This window comes from Hippoglossus stenolepis, chromosome 5, assembly GCF_022539355.2.
Source record: "Hippoglossus stenolepis isolate QCI-W04-F060 chromosome 5, HSTE1.2, whole genome shotgun sequence".
Taxonomy (NCBI): domain Eukaryota; kingdom Metazoa; phylum Chordata; class Actinopteri; order Pleuronectiformes; family Pleuronectidae; genus Hippoglossus; species Hippoglossus stenolepis.
The window spans coordinates 28,369,234-28,391,789 of NC_061487.1; the positions used below are offsets into that span (position 1 = coordinate 28,369,234).

A 22,556-nucleotide genomic window follows, 5' to 3' on the forward strand; every position below is an offset into this window, starting at 1 on the left:
GAGAACTGACCCGCGAACGCAAAAAAAAGCTCTCGCACCTTTCGCACAGCTTTACACTTGATGGTGGGCGTGCCTGATGCCTGATGCGTGCATGATTGTCATAGCGACAACAACCAGTCACAGTTTCCCGCTCAGGACACACCACGTAGCAACATGTGTTGTCCATCATGGTCGATTTTCACGGTGGATTGGTACTTTTTTATTATGGATTGAGATTATTTCTAATTCGGAGCTAAAACACAGTTTTGAAATGACAGCTTGTTTGAGTAGGTGGAACCGGGTCAAGCTCACTCCTATTGAAAATGTCTATTTCTATAATTAACCATCAAACATGATGTAACAACCTGAGCATCTGATTCTCAGAAAGACAGAGAACCACTAAATTACCACAAATGTTTCCTGATAAATATTCCACTCTCCCTGAAGTCATTTTTAAAATTCTGTTGCCGCAGACATTTGAAGCCGCTCCTCATCCTCTTTACTTTCCGTTGGAGCTCCTAGATGAAAACCACGGAGACATTTATCATCCGCTACGGAACCATAAAGGTGGGATTTAGTATTTACAGAGTCTCAGCACTCCAGCTGTTTATGATGTCCTCCTACGGCTCTGCTCTCTGTAAACCTGACTGCAGCTGTAAGAGACTTCCAACAGGAGAAACGCTGTGTGTGCTGCAGGTAACAGCCTCCACACATCATTTAAAGAAGGTGTGTCAGCACCTGACAGGCAGCTGAACGTTTACAGCACCGACTGAACCAGCCAGTTGTGGTTCGTCCCTGCAGCAGCAGATCCAGTGACCACATCTTAACCAACACTAAGAACATTTCCTTTGGTTCCGTAGTCGTCCATCTTTACATTCAGTCTGTGATTATTACGTTAGCTTGAACAAGCTAACCATAACGTTTGCTACAACAAATGTCAGCTGTCACACTTCACAGAACATAACTGTGAAGGTTTTCTAAAGTCAACAACTAAAACTCACCTGGATGTTTGGCCTGTGAGCTGCAGTTTACTGATTCAACAATGTTGCTGCCATGATGGAGATCAGCAACTGGGGCACGAACAAATCTTTGTTTCTTTCAGTCTAATATTGTGAATTAAAACCTGATTAAAATTCCCTCTTGTGGGCCAGTGGCCGACCTCTACAATACGTGGTACAAATACAGCACATATTCACTTCAGATAAGATTATGTTTCATACTTACATTGTACCTTGCTTTTTCCTTTATTTAAATTTCACCTGCCTGAGCATATTTTCCCTGTAGCCACATTTTATCCTATATTCATCTCATGAACCACACTTTATTTTATTTGGAACAATATTATGTGGATTCATTCGTCGATGTATGGGCTCAGTGCTGTTGATATTATAATAATAATACAATTTATTCGCATATCGCTTTTCAGGAAACTCAGACACTTCACATAGACTTTAAAGAAAAGATCCACGAAAGATAGAAACACAGCATCGTTGAACATTGAAAGCCGTTCTGAAGAGTTGAGTTTTGAGAAAAGATCTGCGAGTGGACAGTCGGTGCAGTCGTGTGTCGGGGGAGTTAGATGGAAGCTGTCATGGGTTTCTCATTTTCATTTCTACTAATTTCTATGCTTAGGTTCTTTTCACTTAGAAAACACTTGAAACCTGCTATTTACATTTTATTAGTATCTTGATATTCTGCATCAAAGGTTATGAGCTGCGAGTATTATTTTAATTCTTGATTAATCTGCCAGTTTTATCCATCTTTGCTCCTAAGAGTCGACGGTGTACTGAAACGGTTCGATGGCCACAGTAAGGGATGAAACTGAATGTGCTGAACAGTGGGAAGATTTACGCTCCTGCGTGATAGCAGGACTAAAAATACACTTTGGTAAACTGGACACTAAGATGAACTGATTATATTATTGTGGTCAAATGTCGTTGTGACTTCACAATACAATTCTTACTCTATTATCAGTTGGCTGACATCGGTCTTTCATAGGCATATCTGAATCAGCTGATATGAAAACCAGATCTGCGTTTACGGACTCTACCTGGGACGTGTGGTTTACAGCAGAGCGAGTCGGAGGATGCTTCGGTTGTGGAACAGTCCGGGCCAAGTTTCCATCTGCAAAGCCTGGATGATTTGTTCTGCTGTTGGTGAAACGCTCACCTACACTCGGAGGGGCTGGACAGTGTCGGGCTCATTTCCATTTAAAGATCCTCCTCTGATGGACACTGACTCCTGAGTTAGACGCTCCTCTTTTCTTCAGCTCCTTCAACGTGACCTTGCTGCTCTTTGTTGGCTGTCGCGATAATTAATGGAATATTTTTGGGTTCTGGAATGTTTGAAGGAAAAAACATTTATTTTTGCTTTTAAAGAAAGATGATGGGGCATTTTTCTACTTAGTCCTTCTCTACTGAAAATTATTAATCAGAAAAATAACTGACTGACTGATTGATAATGAAAATAACTCTAAGTTGGCAGCTCTAATAATGTTGATCAGACGTCTGTGTATTGTTTGAAATTTACAATGCATAGAATAAATAAAATTACTAAATATAAGCTGTTTGCAGACATGAACTACTGAAAATGGGAAATACAGTAGTGTCTGGACATGTTGTGTAGTTAGTGTCTGTGAAGCAGCAGCAGCAGGTTGTCGGGTCCCGACTCGTTCAAACAGGAACATGTGGGGAACATCCAGGCGAGAGGCGGAGCCTGTAGAGCAGCAGGGGCGGAGCCTGTAGAGCAGCAGGAGGCGGAGCCTGTAGAGCAGCAGGAGGCCGGACATGACGTATAAACTCTGCTGTGGAAAGATCAGTGTTGTTGTTTACAGCTCATCCACAGCGTCGGCCCTCATCACCAAAAGATCTGGAACCTCCTCGTGTTTCCAAGTTGGCGTCTTCATCTTCGTGTACGGCTCCTCTTCTTCATCCTGAGATGTTTGTGTTCTTCCAGTTTCACGTCCGTCACGTGTTAGAAACCTCATCAACACGTCCACTCGCTCTCTGGGAAGCTTCCACACATTGTCCTGCTGTGTCCTCACATGGACTCACGAGGACATGTTAGACATTTTACTAGGAGGCTGCAGGAGAAGATCCAGAACATGTCCAGAGACACTGACTCAGACACGTCAGGAACATGTCAGGAATCTCAGTTAGACTTCACATCCTTTCAAAGATGTTCTCTCATCCGACCTGGTTTCTTTCTTTGTGGAGCCTCCTGTGTGGTTTCCAGTGTTTGCTCCATGTTGTGTGTTCGCTGTGTGTTTTGTTGGAGCCTCTGATGTTGTGTTATTAGCAGCAGGATTAGCAATGCCCCCCTCCTCCTGTCTGACCATCTGTCTTCTCAGCTACTTGGGTGCAGGTAGAGAAGACTTCAGCGTCTGATTGGGCGCACTGAGCAGTAAGAGATGCTCCCGCCACACGGGGTCAAAGGTCAGCCTGTAGGTCTATACAAAAATATGAAACTATCTAAAATGATTCCATCACTGCCAATCAGAGCAGGAGACGATAAATACCTTCGACTGCTGCAGAGTCATCTTTACATTACATTTCATTGAGCTGACGCTTTTATCCAAAGCGACTCACAATAAGTGCATCAACCATGAGGAACAAACCAGAACCACAAGAATCAAGAAAGAACCATTTCCTTCAAGAAAGCTGACCTGGAAACAAACGCTGATTCAGTCGTTTCACACTGACGCTCGAATCCAGATGTCGGTGACCGTGTGAAAGAGGCTCGACGATCCCGTCATTCGTGTCTGTAACAGAACGTGATTCATTTTTCTTCAGATAATAGTTTGAGATTTCCAGCCCTGAAACCGAGACTGGACCTGATTTACTTTGAATGCTCTGCTTTGTGTTTGAGTCTGGACGGACAGAACCTGAGGGTTTGGGAACGAGGACACAGACACGCATGTTGTCTTCCTGACTTGGTGTCATCGTTATGACGTTTCCTTTCCTGATAAATCCATTCGATTCCATCTAGTATATGAATGTAAATAGTCTTAATCTTGCCATACACTACCTAGGCCTGTCACCATATTGTTTATTATAGTTTTTGTTGAATGATATAGTGACACAGAAATAATAACGTTAAACGATAATGTTTGCGCCCCACAGAGTTCAGAGTTCAATCTGTGGGTAGAATATGTTTCATTCTCTCCCACAAGCTGTGATTGGATCATTGGCTGATTGTGGGTGTGACTCTGTGATAGTTGGGCAGTGACGTGATCCAACACTGGTCGCTACAGTAAACAGGCAATATCCAGGTTTTCATGTCCATATATTGCACGAGAAGTCGGTAAGATGATTATCGGGACAGGCCTTGCGCTACCTGCACCCCCCCTTCTTTACAGATGTGCCTGCTGAAGGTTCCTCGGCCTCAGATGAAAAGCTCTTGGTTGGCGTTCATTCTCAATTAGCACTTTTCTTGTCGTCTCTTTGCTTTGTGTGGAGTTAACCAGAGCCTTAAGCCAAATTAGCATTGGTGTTGAGTCAGTCAGGCTGTTAACGTTACAACCCTCCCCCTCCCATCACTCAAATGGCTGTGCATTGTCAGAGGAGGTCAGGGGTCACAGCATCCATTCATATGATAAGTGTCCTGAAGGAGGCTTTAGAGCAGGGATGTGTCTGCTCCCTCATGCCGCTTGTCACAGAGTGCTGCCGGGAAAAGGCTTCTCAGGGAACGGCTGTGATCTCTGGTCAATACGGCCTTTATGTCCACGGCAATAAACCTCCTCCTCCCACTTCACCAGGAAATGATGGAGCTGCTCTCTGACCATGACGGACGAGCCTTGAAAGCTTCCAGGACACTTTCAATCCACATATTTGCTGCTCGGTCTGAATATAGAGAGTGAAACATGAGAGCAGGGCTTCACCCACTAATTCCATCACCATGAATAACACCATGATACTGAAATGTGGAAATATTGTGTCGTTGTAGCAGTTTGTAGAAAAGGTGAATTTTGATTAGTCAGTGTGATTGTGCCACGAAGCGTGTTTTCCTTTTATGTAATGTAAATATGGACTACACCCCCACCGCTATGAGTTAGTTGTAAAACTCATTACTGTTGCTGCTGTCGACACGACACAGTTCTCCAGCCTCGAAATCAGAGACTTGCAGAAACGCTTCTGGCCTTGTTGTAGTTTAAAAACTGGGGTTGTGTTTTAGTCTGGACAAACAGAACCTGACAGATGAGCAATGACACAGACCATGTTCTCTTCCTGATTGGTTCTTATCAGTCACATGACTTTACAGTCAGTAGCAGCACTCATCACTTCCATACAGGGTTAGTAGCATACAGCTGTTAAATACATTGTACAAGTTATTTTTTAAATGCACTGGTATCCGATCGTTACTCTGTACCGGCCAGTATGCACGCTCCAGGTATGGGTGTCGGGGAAAAATGGTATCAGAACATCTGTAAAGGAGTTTCCAGACATGACCTGGGGAAAAAGTTTGGAGAATTGGGTCCGGGCTTAATCTGCAGTTTGCCTTTGCACAACGCAGCGGGAGGTTCTCTGCTCAAGCAGCATGATTCAGGCGAGGGCTGGAGCAGCAGGCGGAGACAGGAAGTAACGTATTCATTATGCTGCCGAGATCATGTGTTTGTTTACAGCACATCAACACATCGTCTTATCACAACAATCTCTGCTGACGTCGTCTGTGTCTCCTACATGTATAGCACCGTTTTTCTTGTTTTTTGAACTTTTTCGTCTGTATCGTGTACCGTCATCGCCCCCCCACTTGCTCGTGGCGATTCCAGCGGGGGATCCCCTGCTGTGTGCTCACATCGGATTCGACAGACTTTATGCAGACTTAATACTAGAAGGCCAGGTGGAGAAAGTCTGCAGATAAACCACAGGCTCTCACTTGGAAATGTGATTCTCACGGGCAGCTCCTCCGGAGTTCGGTGTCTGACAGCAGCTATGTGACGACTGGTTTGGGTTCATTATGAACTGAGCATCTTTAGCTTTCAGACGCTTGGTTCAACAATATTTGACAATGTCGCGCTGAGATGTGGTAAATTGTGATAAGCATTTATTGACTTATTTTTGGACTCTTTGTTTAAGTGATTATTCAACAGAATTGATGGTTGTAATGGTTTTATTATGTGTGGTTGTCCCCTCTCTAATCTGTAACTCTGTTTTCTGTGCAGGAGACGATGTGGGGAGCAGGGAGGAGGCGCGGGGACCAGCCCTGAGGAGGCGTCCTGTGGCTGGGAGGAGCACGGCCCTCCTGTGGCCCTCCTGCGGCGCTCCGGGACGCTCCTACTAAGATGTCCCTCAGCAGCGGCCCTGCAGGCGGGAAAGGTGTGGACTCCAACGCGGTGGACACGTACGACAGTGGTGATGAGTGGGATATCGGTGTTGGCAATCTGATAATTGACCTAGACGCTGACCTGGAGAAGGACAAACTAGAGATGTCGAGCAGTAAGGAGGGAGGGGGCATGGCTGCCCCTCCCAGCTCTGTGTCTGCTTTACCTGACAATATAAAGTTTGTTAGTCCTGTGGCCGCCACGCAGGGCAAAGAGACCAAATCAAAATCCAAGCGCAGTAAAAACTCTAAGGACGGTATTAAGGCCCCAGTCTCGGACGGAGTCAAGAAGGAGATTCAGGGTCGGGCCCCCGGGGACCCCCCACCACAGAACCCCAACTCTACCCCTCCTAAGGGAACGGACAAATCTAGTAAACCCTCCCGTACAACCCTCCCTGCTGTGAAAAAGGACAAGGATGGGATATCTGGGAAAACTAAGAAGGAGAAAATGGAGGTTGTAGCCACAGGAGTGGTTAACACTGAGAAGGAAACCCTGGCCCCCATCCTGCCATTAGGGGCCCCTCGCAGCGGCCCATTCGAGGGCCAACAAAACCCTGAGTTGGCTGCAGCCGAGCAGCTCGGGAATATGGCACTGGACTCGGCAGGGATGGGTCAGCCCGTCGCCATGACAACAGAGCAGGAGGAGGTGGACAGCGTTGAATGCCGAAATCTGAAGAAAGTCGTAGGTGGTGAGAAGGTAAGAGGAGCAGACTGTTTATTTTCTGTCTAAATAAAATGTTTGGTTGTTTGAAAGCAACTGGTTATCATGGAGGATTTAACCGCTTCGCCGTTATTCTCTCTCCATTATTCACGTCTTGACTGAGCTGCCTTTTTAACCAGGGCTTTAAAAAACTGATGTCGGTGTCAAAGAACATATCTGATCAAATCAAAGGCAAATAACAAACACTGCTGCACAGGGAAGACTTTGACTTAAGCCCTCTGGTAACTGACCCGTCTTCTGTCTGTGGATTCATCTTGATGGTTATTGCACGTGTCGACTGTGATGTCGACCCAACTCCTTCTCCTAAACGATGGGTGAATGCATCGAGAGCAGTGTTTTCAGTGTTACCGGCTTGTTTCCTCCACTTCGAGCTTGTGCACTTCTTTGCCGTGACAAACTGGTCATCGAGGTTTTTCATAGTTTCCTGCAGAATCTTCGTCTTCATCAGCCGTCTCTGTGATCTACCTCCAGGAGCCATCTGTAATCTCTATAGTCCTTTGTTAGTGACAGGTCATGAAGACGTCTGTAGAGAAGGACCTGTTCAAACTTCAGCTCAGCCATAATGTGACCGGTGGTATCTTTCAGTTTTACTGCCCCCACATCTTTAAACCTCATGCTCCCAGGCTTTATGTTTCCTGTATGTGTGTAGTCTCCAGAGTAAGACTTGTAAACGGACATGTATGTGTTAGATTTCCCTGTAAGTCAGGACTCTGTCCTCAGCATCACAGAGGCTCAGCAGAATGATCAGATCCTTTCAACATTCATGCTGCAGGAGAGAAAATGAGAGTATCGAGAGCTGCTGAGCCGATTTTGAATAGAAGATTGTGAATGGAGGTAACAGTTGTCTGCACTTGAACGTTACTGTTGAAATCTCTGAATAAATACATAACTGTAAACATGTTAATGAAGCCTGAATGGATTCCCCCTGCTGGCTAGCTGCAGTAAATGTCGTAAACCCTGCCCCCTCCGTGACACTGTCTCTGGATGCTGCTGAATGTGCGTCACACACCTTGGACTTCGGATTGAACCAGTGAATGGGGCAGCATAGGTTGCTAAGTGTCAGAATTTATAGTCACAGGAAGTCAGGAAGTCAAAAGTTCCAGAAAGCTTTCTGATTGGACGCAGAATGAGTAAACGTCCCTGAGTGAAGGATGAGTCATCAAGCAGCGTACAGTGTTTTACAGGAAGAGAAAAGACAGAGATTTAGATGTCAAAATACCAGGATGTTAGTTTTATAATAAGAGAGACATGAAGACTTAAGACAGAGGCACAGGATTCAACCTGGACCATGAATCATTCATATCATGGAGACTTCAACCTCTGCAGTCTGAGCCATTTCTCCTATTTTTAGTTCACCTGGTCTCCTTGTGTAATAAGGTATGACCTCAACCCTGGAATGCACAATCAAGTTCAATGCATCTTTTTTTCAGGACAGCCAGGGCTGTCAGAATATGGATACTGCAGTGATGTCCCATGCATTTATAAATAGTGATATCACCATAAAGACAGAAGAATAAATCAAATGGAAATTGAGTCTCACAGAAATTTAATTATAATGAACAAGGTTTTTGGCTTTTGAAAATTGTTTCCCCAAGTCTGGGTAATCAGGAGGGAAAAGAACATCGAACCAACACACTTCAAAAACTGTTTCAAGATTTGTCCTTCAGTTTTTATTTATAACAAACGTCCACGTCACACTACTACTACAACTAATCTACCAGGATGGGTTCAATCTCATTATTATGTTACTCAATTGCACTGTGTGTTTGGATCAGAGCTTCCACACACGCCCAGTCAGAAACACAGCCTCTGATTGGTCGACAAGTCAGGAACACAGCCTCTGATTGGTCGACAGGTCAGGAACACAGCCTCTGATTGGTCGACAGGTCAGGAACACAGCCTCTGATTGGTTAACAGACTCAACCCAAGGCATTTTGGGATTTCCGGTTGGCAGCTAAAAACCATGCTAACAACAACAGTAACTGTTCAACACGGAGAAATGGATAAATAATCACGGAAAATATTGTATAGAGTATTGGATTTGTCTCCAAAAGTAAAATCATTCAGAACATTCAGAAAGGGATGCGAGCGTCTCGGAGCCCTTCTTGAAAGTCTCTAGCACGCAATGGTTCCCGAGATATTTAGTCTTTCGTGTACTATGTCCTTTTAAGTCGTATACGACATCTTGGCCTTGTGAGGGTCAGCTGTCAGGGGGGAACCCTCCTCAGGCTCCTCCTCAGGCTCCTCCTCAGGCTCCCTCCTCACCAAAGCTGATGATCTGTGTTTGACCCCGTCAGTAAACTGTCAGTCACACTGAGGCGTCCCGTTTGAATTTCACCTGGTCAGAAGCCACAGGCTGCACACTGCTGCCGTACAAATGAGTTTAGCTGTGCAGCTAAAAATACCATCGTCTGTGAATGAGCCATTCACAAAGTAATCTAATTGAACCCTGCTGCTGCTGTTGGTTCCTTCAGCTGATCCGACTAACTTTGTTTCTTCTGGTCTGTCACGACGAGCCACCGTCCTTCAATAGGTGTGTGTTCAGGGTTCAGACCGGCGGCCACTTCAGGGTCTGATAGACTGTCGACTTACATTCACACAAACTGTCAGTTCATTCTGACTGAGCTTTAATTCAGCTGTTGATTTGTTGAATCAGAGTTGAACAGGCTGTGGATTGACTGAACAGGCTGATTCAACGTGAACCCGGCGGATCAGTCGGGTTAGTGAGCTGTTGATTTAAGGTTCAACAGGTCAGTGGTTCCAGGTTGAACAAGCTCATGATTTGACGTTAAACAAAACCCTTTGTTAATCCAGAGTTGAGCTGGCTGCTGATCCAAGGTTAAACTGTTAATCTCAGATTAAACAAAGCAACATGAAATCTGCTGTGGTCGATAAATCTTAATGTGATGTTGGACCATGTGAAACATAACGGTGGAAAACCCTCTAGATTAGACACAGGCTGAACTGTCGTCAGCTGACTACTGCTTTACTTTGACTATTGAGACGTTTCCAGACGCCACTTTGTGTTCAACCCTTTGGGAAACCACCTGAGACAGGAGACGGTGCGTCTGTCTGTCAGCACCACAGGCCACGACAGAGGACACTGTGTGGACAAGTCTCAACCTAAACACAAAGTGTGTGGAAAAGACGTGAAGAGTTGTTCTTCTGTTGGACAGTTTCCAGACAGGAAACATGAGCGAGAGGGGGGAGTGATGGCAGTGAGGGCTTCCTCCTGTGGACACCAAACCTTGGACAACCTAATATAGGAATATGTGAACATATTGGCCACGTTGTTCTGGATCTGTGCATGTGGTCAGATTTCCTCACATTTGATTTAATTCAGTCCTGTTGGTTTTTATAGCTCCTCATATATATCTGTGATGCTGACAATAGTGACAATAGTGTGAATTGTTTCTTTGCACTGCTGTTTCACTTTTGTTCGACTGAAGCAACAGGCACTGAAGACTACAGCCTAAGGTATGAAGGTATGAAGAAGTGGCTCCTGACCAGGGATACTCTCGACCACAACTTACAGCAGAGAGCGGCTTTCTGGGAAACAGATGCATGAGACCTGGAGTCAGGCTGAAGGGAAAGAGCTTTGGCTGAAAAAGTAAATTAAAAAGTGAAGCATCTTGAGAAGCTAACGGCCCCCTGACACCTCCGCTCTGCAGCCAGGGTTCCTGGAAACGCAGAGCAGGTCACATGTGGGAGCGCTGCGACAGCTCCTCGTCAGTCATGATTCGTCAGCAGGAGGTGGCTCCCCTGCTCAGAACAGGCAGAATTCACCTCTGCAATTCAGGTCCATTAAAAAAGTCCTCATGTGGCACCATCATTCTCAGAACCAGAGGATTCCTGGGCCCCCATCCAAAGAGAGCGTGGCGGCCTCTCCCTCTAACCCGGATGATATTTAAACGTCTCAACACCCCGTGGAGAAATAACTGTGAACCTGTTGTTTCATTTCTGACATTCTGAGTGTGTGAGAGCAGCGAGGGCCTCCTGCTCAGACGAGGACCAATGCAGAGAACACCGTTCAACGCTTTTCCAGGAGCACATTAAAGACTTTTGGGACTTGAAAATGTATCGTACACTGGGTTTCTTCAGAACAAGGAGACATCAAGTAAAATGATGGAATTTATTTGAACGGTCGAGCCCTGTGGAGAACATCCTCAGGTCTTTGTCGCACTGTCGGGGAGCATTTGGGATTTCTGTCATCAGATCGTGTGTCTTCACTCTGTCGCCGTTTTCAGACATGAGCTGTTGGTAAAATCCAGAGACTCGTCTCCAGAGCTTCTCCAGAGTTTGTGTTTCGCAGCTGAACAACACAGCAGCAGGTTTTCCACCGGCTGCAGCAGACGGAGACAGGAAGTGACGTATTCCCTCTGCTGCAGAGGTCATGTGATTTTCTTGACCACACACAGACACCGGTATCACCACGAGCTCTCTTCACATCTTCGCTGGTGTCTTCTACTTTTATGACACCACTTGTTCAGCAGGAGATATTATTATTGTTTTTGTTTCTTCGTGTTTGTGTCCCGTGTTAGAAGCTCTTCCCCCCCCCCACTCACAGTGAATCGGGGGAGGATCCTGTTCACACTGCTCCTGACTCTGCAGGCTTGATACGATGAGGCCAGGCGGAGTTCAGTGCACATCTGAAAGCAGCTTGAGCAACCAGCTGCAGAGTAGACAATCTACTTCCTGTGTACCCCACATGACCAGTGTATGTGACTGGTCGTGGTGTTTTCAGGTGTTAGTTTGAACGGAATTGGTTTTAGTTTTAAAATGAAAACACGTCTTTGGCCGGAGCCTCTAACTGGGGTGCATTGTGGGACATGTAGTTGACGCCTCCTGAAGTTGATTCAGTGTCTCTTCCTTTTATCCACAGTTTGTTAGAGAAGAATAAACCACGAGGACTTTTATCTGAAATCTGAGTCTAATGTCGAGCCGAGTGTCAGCAGGTCGACTGATGTTTCCTGGGGATCACATCCACTCTGTCGGCGTCTCAGTGTTTGTGAAGTTCTGATCAGTGTCACTAATCTCTCTCCCAGCGAGTGAGTGACCTTGAAAGGAATGTGGCGTGTTGTAATGAATACTTCTCTGACTGAATGGAGAGGAGGAGCGGGGGCCGGCGTTCTTCTGCCAAGGCCGAGCTGTGGCTGTGTTGTTGGTGTGAACTCGGCAGCCAATAGTGGGGGTGTAAATCAGACCCCGCCCCTAAGTAGGTGGAGTGTGTCCGAGAGCTGGCTGGTGGGTTTTCTGCTCTTCGGGGGGGTTTCCCAGCATTCCAGGCAGCCATGGTTTTTTTTATTCTAAAAGAGGCGAGTGATGGGCTGGATGGTTGGTTTCTTCTGTAACCAAGACAACACCCTCTTAACCAGCCGGTAGACGATTGAGCTCCTCACGCATCAGAAAAAAGACATGTTCCTCAGGTCCGTCCGAGCGTCCGCAGAGAGGAAGACGTGACGCCTGTAGGAACGAGGTAACACCAAGTCACCAAGACTTCTGTGTTTGTTACTGTTTCCATTAAACTTGTCGATTTGTACATTTGCTGCTTCCACCTGCTGCTTTTCTCTAAGTCAGCTGAGTTTCCCTGAGTTTCTCTGAGTTTCTCTAAGTCAGCTGAGTTTCCCTGAGTTTCCCTGAGTTTCTCTGAGCTCATCATCTGTGACCGACTTAGCGTTCGTCTGTTTGCTCTCTGCTTCGTTTCTTCATTAACGAATCAGGAGACGTTAAAGACGTGTGACAGCAGCTCAAGAGACTCTTGCCGGTCAAACTGGACTGAACAAACACTGATTAACTCTGAAAGGCATTCGGGCTACAAACAACCCATAATGCAACACTGTAGTTCGATGCGTACTCGCTCCATTAAAAAATAATCTGTTCTTTCTTCAGCACAACCTGCAAATGTTGTGTGTTCATTTGAGTGTTTGGATCAGCAGAGAAGTCGTCATGTTCCTCGGCTCCAAAGCCCCGAACACTGAGAGCAGCTGCCGGCGAGCATCACCCTGGCAGCTGATTGGCTGGTTAACGTGATTGACAGCCTGTATGTTGCTGAAGCGGACTGGTTCAAACTCCCAGGACACGGCTGCATCAGGTGTCGGCTGTTGGCTGTTACCTGGTTACCCCTCCCCCTGGGATCTGTCGCTCTTCACCCCCCCACCTCTCTCTTTGTCCCATTGCAGCTCAGGAGGAAGTGTTCGGATGATGACACGTCTGTTAAGGTAACAGAAGCTGCAGCTCACTTCCTGCTGGTGTTTGGTCAGTTAGGAGTTTTATGACCAGACGATCATAGATGAGCTTTTAATGGAGCTATAGAGGATTCTGTGTGTTGTGTTAAGGTCGGAGGAGGAGGAGGAGGAGGAGGCGGAGGAGGAGGAGGAGGAGGAGAATCCGGTGACTAAGGTTTCTGGTGATCGAGAGTGTGTGATTTGTTTCTGTGGCTGATGTTGGTCTGTTATCATTTTGTTTCCAGAGCAGAAAAGAAAATTCTGTTTTGTTAATCAGGTAGTGAAGTGCAACCTTTGGATATTTTAGGTTAATGAAAACAAAAATTCAGTTTTTCCATTGTAGTGAGTTTGAGCTGGTTTCCGACATGAAGTCTGGAAACCAATTTTTTCTGGACATTTTCTGGAGTTCATGTCTTTCCTTTCACATGAAGAACGCAGCAGGAGATGTTTGGGTTAGACTCGTAGGAACATGTGGGAACATCCAGGTGAGGGGCGGAGCCTGTAGAGCAGCAGGGGCGGAGCCTGTAGAGCAGCAGGGGCGGAGCCTGTAGAGCAGCAGGGGCGGGGCCTGTAGAGCAGCTGTGGGAAGATCAGTGTTGTTGTTTACAGCTCATCCACACCGGCGTCGGCCCTCATCACCAAAAGATCTGGAACCTCCTCGTGTTTCCAAGTTGACGTCTTCGTCACGTGTTAGTCTGAAAGGAGCTTGATTCATTTATATCAGGAAATCTGGAATCGGAGGATAAGAAAACAAGGTTACGAAATAGAGCAGACTTTCAGTTTTCACTTCATAATCAATGAGGTAGTGGATCAATCACATCAAATGTGGGGATCTCGCAGATCATCGTAAACTCAATACTCTGTGATTTTGGATAGTTGGTCTGAAAATGTGTCCTGGAGCTCTTGTGAAAGTGTGTGAATGTGAAGGGATTCAACCGATCTGCTCTCTTGTCTCAGTCTGGGGTCGTCTCCTGATGACTCTAATTTATTTTATTTATCACTTTATGCTTTTGCTTGACTAAACGGTTGATTCTTTGTTAATGTAATCAGATCAAGTCCGTGGTGAAGTGTGTGTATCGCAGGTCCTGATGATCACAGGACGTCACGTGGAGCTCTGGCTCCTCCAGCTGCTGCATGAGCATCACTGTGTCACACGTTCAGTCTGAGAACGTGTTGATCGCACCTTGTTCCTCTGTGTGTTGCTGGGAAACCAGTGATGAGAACTGGGTCGTTCATACCTCAGCCTGTGTTGTCGCCTCTTTCCGTCATGTGGGACGTGTGGACCTCCGTGCTTGTGAACCTAAACTTCCTCTGTCTCCCTCCTCCAGATGGAGTCTCCAGTCTCCACCCCTGCGCCTCCTCCTCTCCACCTCCTCGCTCCCGTCACCAACAGCGACATCTCGTCTCCCTGTGAGCAGATCATGGTCCGCACGCGCTCCGTAGCGGTGAACACAGCGGATGCGGCGCTGGCCACAGAGCCAGAGTGTCTCGGACCCTGTGAGCCGGGCACCAGTGTGAACCTGGAGGGGATCGTGTGGCAGGAGACGGAGGACGGTGAGACCAGCGCTCTTTCCAAAACAGACACAGGATAAATCATCCTGACACACATCTCACAGCTGAGGGGTCAGAACAAAGGCTCTGTTTGTTTCTTCTACATTTATATTTACAGCTGTGAAAAATAATGATAATCCCACTGTGGGAATCTCAGATCCACAAATGTTCTCTCCTCTGTCCCACAGGCTTCAACTTTCATTTGAGTTCTTCCAACAGAAGCTCAGCTGATGAGTGATAGAATTATCATGTTTGGTTTCAAATATTTTCTATGTGGATACAAAAAATGACCAAACAGTAGTAGTTTTTTGTGTGCACATAAAAAAAAATCACAATTAATTCAAACTCTAAACGAGAGCTCAGCTCAAACAGGAAAGATCATCTGAAATAAAGAAACATGTCTGAAAGAAAATGGAAGACAGATATGAGGGAGACAACATCTGAGACATCAACATCCTGATGAAGGGGAATTCACATACAATTACAAAGACTTCTGTCTTTTATGACATATTTATTTTTTTAATGTGAATCTTAAGCTATGTGTTAACTGTGAGATTCTTGGATTCTCACCTTTAAAGAAATGTCCACCTTTTGAATGTTGAATTCACAGTTTGAGGTTTTTAGCCTCGAGATCAAAAAACAAACTGTTTACTTTACGGGTGTTTTAAAAATGAATGATGTGATGTGCACATGTAAAAACAGCAGCTGGACCAAATAACTTCAAAACTTCCAGTCTTCAGACTCTGATCAGCTCTGATGAAGGGAAACATCTGACATGGAGTTTAACTGTGTGTGTGTGTGTGTGTGTGTGTGTGTGTGTGTGTGTGTGTGTGTAGGCATGCTGGTTGTGAACGTCACCTGGAGGAACAAGACGTATGTGGGAACTCTGCTGGACTGCACCAGACATGACTGGGCCCCACCAAGGTACACACACAGATTGCAGAACTCAAACAAGTAATCTGATTATCAGTTGACAGGGATTGTTTTTCTTCGAGGTCACATGATCGTGCAGATTCTAGTTGCAGCTGGAGTTTGACACTGAGATGCTGGTTGTATAAACAGTGAAGATTCTCTCAGTATGTGTTTATCATTTTCAATTGGTCTATAATTGTTGTTGACATGACTGAGATCAGCCTGTGACACCTGTGAATGTCTGTCAGTCCCATATGGTGAAATACAAACCAATCAAATGATCTGAGCTGTCAATTGCACATGCATAGAACATGCTGCCCCCCCCACTGACTGCAAGTGTGAAGCCGATTAGATGAACGCTTCTTGAGATACGAGAGACTTAGAGAGATTTCAGTTTTTATTTATATTATTTATATATTTGTTTTCCCTTCGGGCTAATCCAGCCCCCCTCCCCTCCTCCTCGCGGCCGTTGCTAACCAATGCTGTCGTGCTTTCAGGTTCTGCGAGTCTCCCACCAGTGACGTGGAGATGCGGAGCGGTCGTGGTCGGGGGAAGAGGATGCGTCCCAGCAGCAACACGCTGCTGAATGACAACAGCAACTCCTCCGACAACAAAGGCAGCGGCAGCAGTAAGACTCGTGGAGCTGCTGCGAACAGCAAAGGGCGACGAGGCAGCCAGACAACCAGCGCCACCGAGGACGCCAAGGCCAGCCCGTCCTCCGCCAAGAGGAAGACCAAACCTGCCTCTGATATGGAGCCCACCTCCAGCTCCGAGGACACAAAGGCTTCGAAACGCATGAGAACGAACTCCACTGGTGCTGCGCCCCCCCTCCCTGGAGGTAAACCTGATCCCCTGCCCCCCCCACAGCTGGACCGCACCTGCCCCTCCCCTATGCTCATTGACTGCCCCCACCCCAACTGTAACAAGAAGTACAAGCACATTAACGGGTTGAAGTACCACCAGGCTCGAGCCCATAATGACCACGACGTCCGTTTGGACCAGGACGTAGACAGTGAATACGGGGACGACCCGGCCCTCCATCCTGACCTCGCCTCCTGCAACGGTGCCGCCATTTCCCCCGCCCGCTCCACCACACCTAAAGGACGAGGCTTTGACGCCTCCTCCCCGTCGCCAGGGAAGCTAACGTCAAAGGGAAAGAAGAAAGCAGGGGAGCCTGAGCCCGAGGTGACAGACGGTGGCGAGGAGGGAGCATGTTTGACTGATGAGGCCAGCAATGACGGGATGGACGACAGAAAGGCCAAGAAGATGGCGAGCAAGCCTGATAAAGGGACTCCGAAAGGCTTAAAGCCAGGCCGCCCTGCGGCCCCCGCTGCCCCTGGGGCCCCCTCTCCCTGCGCCCTGCAGGCGTCCTCCCCCTCTCTGGGCTCTGTGGTACAGTCCGTTCCCAAGAGCCCTCAACTGAAGAACATCCAACCCAAACCTCCTCCATTGGCTGACCCCGCGTCCAGCCCCGCCCTCGCCAAGGACAAGAAGAAGAAGGACAAGAAGAAGCGGGAGGGGGGGAAGGAGGGGGACAGTCCAAAGGCGATGTGTAAGGGGGGGAGGTCTGAGGAGGGGAAGAGCCCATACTCTGATGCGTCGGACACTTTGCTCAACGGCTCCACAGAAGCTCACCAGAGCCGGTTGGCCAGCATCAAGGCCGCGGCCGACAAGGTGTACAGCTTCTCGGACAACGCACCCAGCCCGTCCATCGGTGCGGCCAGCCGGATGGAGGCCGGCCTCGCGCCCCACCTCAACCAGAACGGAGCCGACAACGCATCCGTCAAAACCAGCAGCCCCGCCTACTCCGACATCTCTGATGCAGGGGATGACGGAGAGGGGAAGGCGGAGGGCGTGAAGGTCAAGTCAGAGCCTGAACAGGGGCCTCGCGAAGGGGCCAAGAAGGCGCTGTTCCCCCCTCAGCCGCCCAGTAAGGAATCACCCTACTACCCTAACTATGACTCCTACTATTCACCCACTTACCCCAACCCCAGCCCAGGGGCAGCACCGGCAGCAACGCCTCACGTGGAGGGAGCTCAGGTGAAGGTGAAGAAGGAGAAGGAGGAGGAGCCAGAGGTGGAGGAGGAGGTGGTCAAACTGAAGGTGGAGCCTCAGGAGGAGAGGAAGGTGGAGCCAGGGCTCCAGCAGCCCTCAGTCATCCAGCAGCGCCCCAACATGTACACCCAGCCTATGTACTACAACCAGTACTACGTCCCCCCCTACTCCTACTCAGCTGACCAGGCCTACCACGCCCACCTGCTGGCCTCTAACCCCGCCTACCGCCAGCAATACGAGGAGAGGCATCGGCAGGTCGACAAGAAGCCTGAGGGCAAAGAGCGGGAGGCTGCTGGGAAAGACGAGTGGAAGCAAAAAGCCTCTGTGCCCCCCACGCTGTCCAGAGCCCCCAGCCTCACTGACCTGGGCGCAAAGGGGGGGCCGAACCCGGCCAAGTCTAAAGAGCCCCTGCCAACTTCAGAGCAGGCCAAGTCCGTCATCATGGCGAAGGGAGAGGACGCCAAAGCCCCCTCCGCCCAGCCTGAGGGTCTTAAGATGAAGCTGAGTGAAGCAGGGCATCATGGGAAGGAGGAAGCTAAGCCAGGGGTGGAGTCAGGCAGGCCGACAGGTGTAGAGCCCGCCATGTGGTACAGACAGGTAAGAGGACAGATGTGCACGGTTGCTGGAGTTTTGCTGTAAGAGAAGTTTTGTTCGTGGATTTTAAAATCTGTTGGTGCAACAGGTCGTGATTCTGATCCAAGTCCATCCTGGTTCAGTGTTGACAAAATCAATCTGAAGACCAGAACAGCTTCCTGATAGTTGGGTGGGATTTAGTGTTGGATGTCTGGACTCTACGCAGACGGGGACATGAGATACACAAACCCTCATATCACAGTCCACATACACAAGTGGCTGTTTCAAACACACACACTCACAAAAGTGTATCACACAGGTGCTACACACTAAATTCATTCATCGCACACACAGTGGTTTTGTAGCACGATGTATATGTTGTACTGTTCAGTTCTTATAGAGCTCCACTGTCACACGTCTGAACTGTTGTTCTCCTCAGGAACCCGACTCACGCCTGTGGCCCTACGTCTACCCCAACAAATACTCTGAGGCCCCCAAGCCGCAGGAGGAGGACAGGTGGAAGGACGAGAGGGAGCGAGAGCGAGACAGGAAGGTGAAGGAGGAGAGGCCTCGGCCCAAGGAGGGCCTCCAAAAAGAGGAGGTGAAGGAGGGGGCGGAGGGCAGGACGCAGCTGCCTCCAGAGGAGCACAGAGGGGGAGGGAAGGAACCGCATCCCCCACACATGCAGTTCTCCTCCCCCCTGGCCCAGCACCAGGGCTACATGCCCTACATGCACGGACCCTACGCCTACAGCCAGGGCTACGAGCCCAGCCACCCCGGCTACAGAGGCATGCCCTCCGTCATGATGCAGAACTACCCCGGTGAGAACACAGGGAACACAGAGAGAACACACAGGGAACAGAGAACCCAAAGAAAAGAGAGAACACAGAGGGAACACAGAACACACAGGGAACACAGAGAACACAGAGGAACACAGAACCCAAAGAAAGAGAACACAGAACACACAGGAACACAGAGAGAACACAGAGGGAACACAGAACCCAAAGAAAAGGAAGAACAGACACAGAGAGAACACAGAGGGAACACAGAACCCAAAGAAAAGAGAGAACACAGAACACACAGGGAACACAGGGAACACAGAACCCAAAGAAAAGAGAGAACACAGAACACACAGGGAACACAGAGAGAACACAGAGGGAACACAGAACCCAAAGAAAAGAGAGAACACAGAACACACAGGGAACACAGAGAGAACACACAGGGAACACAGAACCCAAAGAATAGAGAACACAGAACACACAGGGAACACAGAGAGAACACAGAGGAACACAGAACCCAAAGAAAAGAAACACAGAACACACAGGAACACAGAGAAACACAGGAGGAACCCAAAGAAAAGAGAGAACACAGAACACACAGGAACACAGAGAGAACACACAGGAACACGGAAAAAGAAAAGAACACAGAAAAGAGAACACACAGGGAACACAGAACCCAAAGAAAAGAGAGAACACAGAACACACAGGGAACACAGAGAGAACACACAGGGAACATGGAACCCAAAGAAAAGAGGGAACACAGAAAAGACACAGGAACACAGAAGAAAAGGAGAACACAGAACACACAGGGAACACAGAGAGAACACACAGGGAACACGGAACCCAAAGAAAAGAGAGAACTCACAGGGAACAGAGAGAATTTAGAAAACTTAGAGAACCATGTACCATGTATTGGTATATTAAACATACAGTACGTACACCTGCTACAAAGGGCGATTGACTTCTTCTCCATCTCCAGTAGATCAGTTCATCTTTCAGTTCTTTTCATCATGTTTGACCTCATGAACAATGACTCTCACCTCGATGCCAATTCCTTGTGTCATTGATTAATCAAGTTGTCAATTGTTCCATTTCCTGCTGCTCGTACAGGTGGTGTTTCAGAGTTAATACGTATATTCAGGAGTTTCTGTTACTGATGTCCTGCTGATTATGTGTTACTGAACCTGCGGACCTTAACACTTTGAAACCTTCCTCCTCAGGCTCGTACCTGCCGGCCGGTTACGCCTTCTCGTACGGAGGGAAGGTGGGGGCGGGAGAAGAGGGTGAGAAACCCTCCAGGTCCAGTCCCACGGTGAAGCCGTCCGGTGAGGCCAAAGCTCTGGACCTGTTGCAGCAGCACGCCAGCCATTACAAGAGCAAATCGCCGTCCATCCAAGACAACAAGACGCCACACGAACGAGAGCGAGACAGAGAGCGAGACAGAGAGCGAGACAGAGAGCGAGAAAGAGAAGGCGACCGACCGCGATCTTCACCCTCCCAACGCATCCTGCCCTCGCATCATCACCTGGGATACCCTCTGCTGTCGGGACAGTACGACCTGTCCTACGCTTCAGGTGAGACTTGAACCAACTTTAAACTAAAATATATATATTTTCTTTTTGGCTCTTTAAATTAAACATCCTGACTCCACAAACACTGGGTCCTCCATTTCCCATAATGCAGCTCTATAGTGGGATCTCTACGTCTCTCCAACTCAAACTTCAGAGCGTTATTCTTAAGGTCTTGAAAAACCTGATGCTTGTGATCATGTGACGACCACGACACCTCGTTACACACGTTAAATTCTACACACAGAACAGTTCAGACTTGTCGGCCATGTTGGATCTGTTACATCTGTGTGCCTCTCTCTCCCAGGTCTCTCCTCCTCAGCCATCGTCGCCAGTCAGCAAGCTTCCGCCCCGTCCATGTACCCCCCCGCACGGAGGTGAGAACGGTAAGAGACTCTACATGTTCCTACCCTGTCTGGATTCCTGTGGTGTTGCAGTCTCTACTGCCCTCTAGTGGTCTGACCTGCAGTGGACATGTTTAGTTTACGGTGGTGGTTGAGTGGCTGTGAATGGAGAGAATAAGAGATTATGTTGAGCAATAAAAAGATATTTGAATAAAATGGTAAAAAGCTAGCCCTTCAGCTCCACCTGCTGGTCGTGTCTGTGTGTTGGTCCTTTTCACCAATAATGTCCTCTCACCTTCAACAGGCACACCTGATTGGCTGACCTCCACCCTGCCCGGAGTCATGTGACTGGATCACATGAGGAAACACATCAGTTCAATGGTGTTAGTGTTGGTTTGATTTCTCTGGCTGGACGTCCAGCCGTGGCTCTGCCCCTCACTGGACTGGACCAGAGGTTCCATGGTTCTACTGGTCCTGCTGGTTTCAGACGGTGTGATTGGTGCTCGGGCGGCAGAGGATTTGACTCACAGACTGAGGACAGAGTGGACGCAGTGGGGTGGAGACACATGGTGCGGCAGGTCGTTTGGGACGTACAAAGGAGCAGTTGATTTTGTTAAGGAGGCGGGGGTCTCACAGTTCTGGGCGGAGTTCAGAGTCTCGATGACGTCCTGCGTGAGCCGAGCCTTCGAGTCGTCTCACAGGTTTTTATTTCCTCCTCATATTTCTGACCCTCAGTCTTTATCTGCGTGACCTCTGACCTCTCTCAGCTCGTGGACTCCACAGGACGTGACCACACCCACAGGACGTGACCACACCCACAGGAGCACACAGGACGTGGCCACACCTTCACCTGGAAGTGTCTCCACCTCCCCCGAAAATTAAAAAACAAAACAAAAAAACACTGTGGATGGAGGAGGACGGACCAATCAGAGGGCAGCGTTTGGACTGAAGCTGCAGCCTCAGACTGATGGGGAGTTGCCCCCCCCCCCCTCCTCAGTGTGTAGCTGTACTGTACTCTGTGTGTGTGTGTGTGTGCGTGCGTGCGTGCGTGTGTGTGTGTAAATACTGTACAGAGGAATTATTTTAAAGAGCCTGTTGATGCTGTTTCCTACTCTTCTTTTTGTCTGTATCCTCTGTTTTTCTACTGTTGTTGATCTGATATTAAACCTGTAGCTGGTGGAACCGCGCTCGACCTCACGTCCTCATTCATTGGCCACCAAACACGCCCCCCAAAACTTGAGCAGAAGCAGGTTTGCTGCAGGAAGAAAATTAGAAATAAATATATTTTAATGAACACAGAGCGGTGGGGGGGGGGCGTTTCTGAGAGAAGGTTGTCGTGAGAAAACAAACGAGTGTGTGATGAGGTCGAAACCTGTCACGTATTCAGTTTCCTTAAAAAAAACAATGATCTGAGTTTTTACTTGAGTGAATTTGTGTTTTTAAAGATTTAAGTTTCGCTACGATCAAACATCTGGAACCTGCTGAAAATGACTGGAGGTAAAAAGTGTGATGTCACCACTCTGAAGACACAT

General features: G+C 48.0%; 1 protein-coding gene across 1 annotated transcript in view; it reads left to right on the forward strand.

The window, feature by feature from the left end:
• LOC118109556 (zinc finger protein 609) overlaps positions 1–21,841 on the forward strand; it is a 28,556-nt gene extending 6,715 nt beyond the window's left edge. Inside the window, exons 2-9 of the mRNA XM_035156779.2 lie at positions 6,140–6,994; positions 14,571–14,796; positions 15,630–15,717; positions 16,203–18,357; positions 18,773–19,154; positions 20,333–20,686; positions 20,988–21,066; positions 21,329–21,841. Coding sequence (XP_035012670.2) covers positions 6,260–6,994; positions 14,571–14,796; positions 15,630–15,717; positions 16,203–18,357; positions 18,773–19,154; positions 20,333–20,686; positions 20,988–21,061 — 4,014 coding nt within the window. The 5' untranslated portion in view covers positions 6,140–6,259 and the 3' untranslated portion in view covers positions 21,062–21,066; positions 21,329–21,841. The remainder of the gene's footprint in view (positions 1–6,139; positions 6,995–14,570; positions 14,797–15,629; positions 15,718–16,202; positions 18,358–18,772; positions 19,155–20,332; positions 20,687–20,987; positions 21,067–21,328) is intronic.
• Positions 21,842–22,556: the final 715 nt, after the last annotated feature.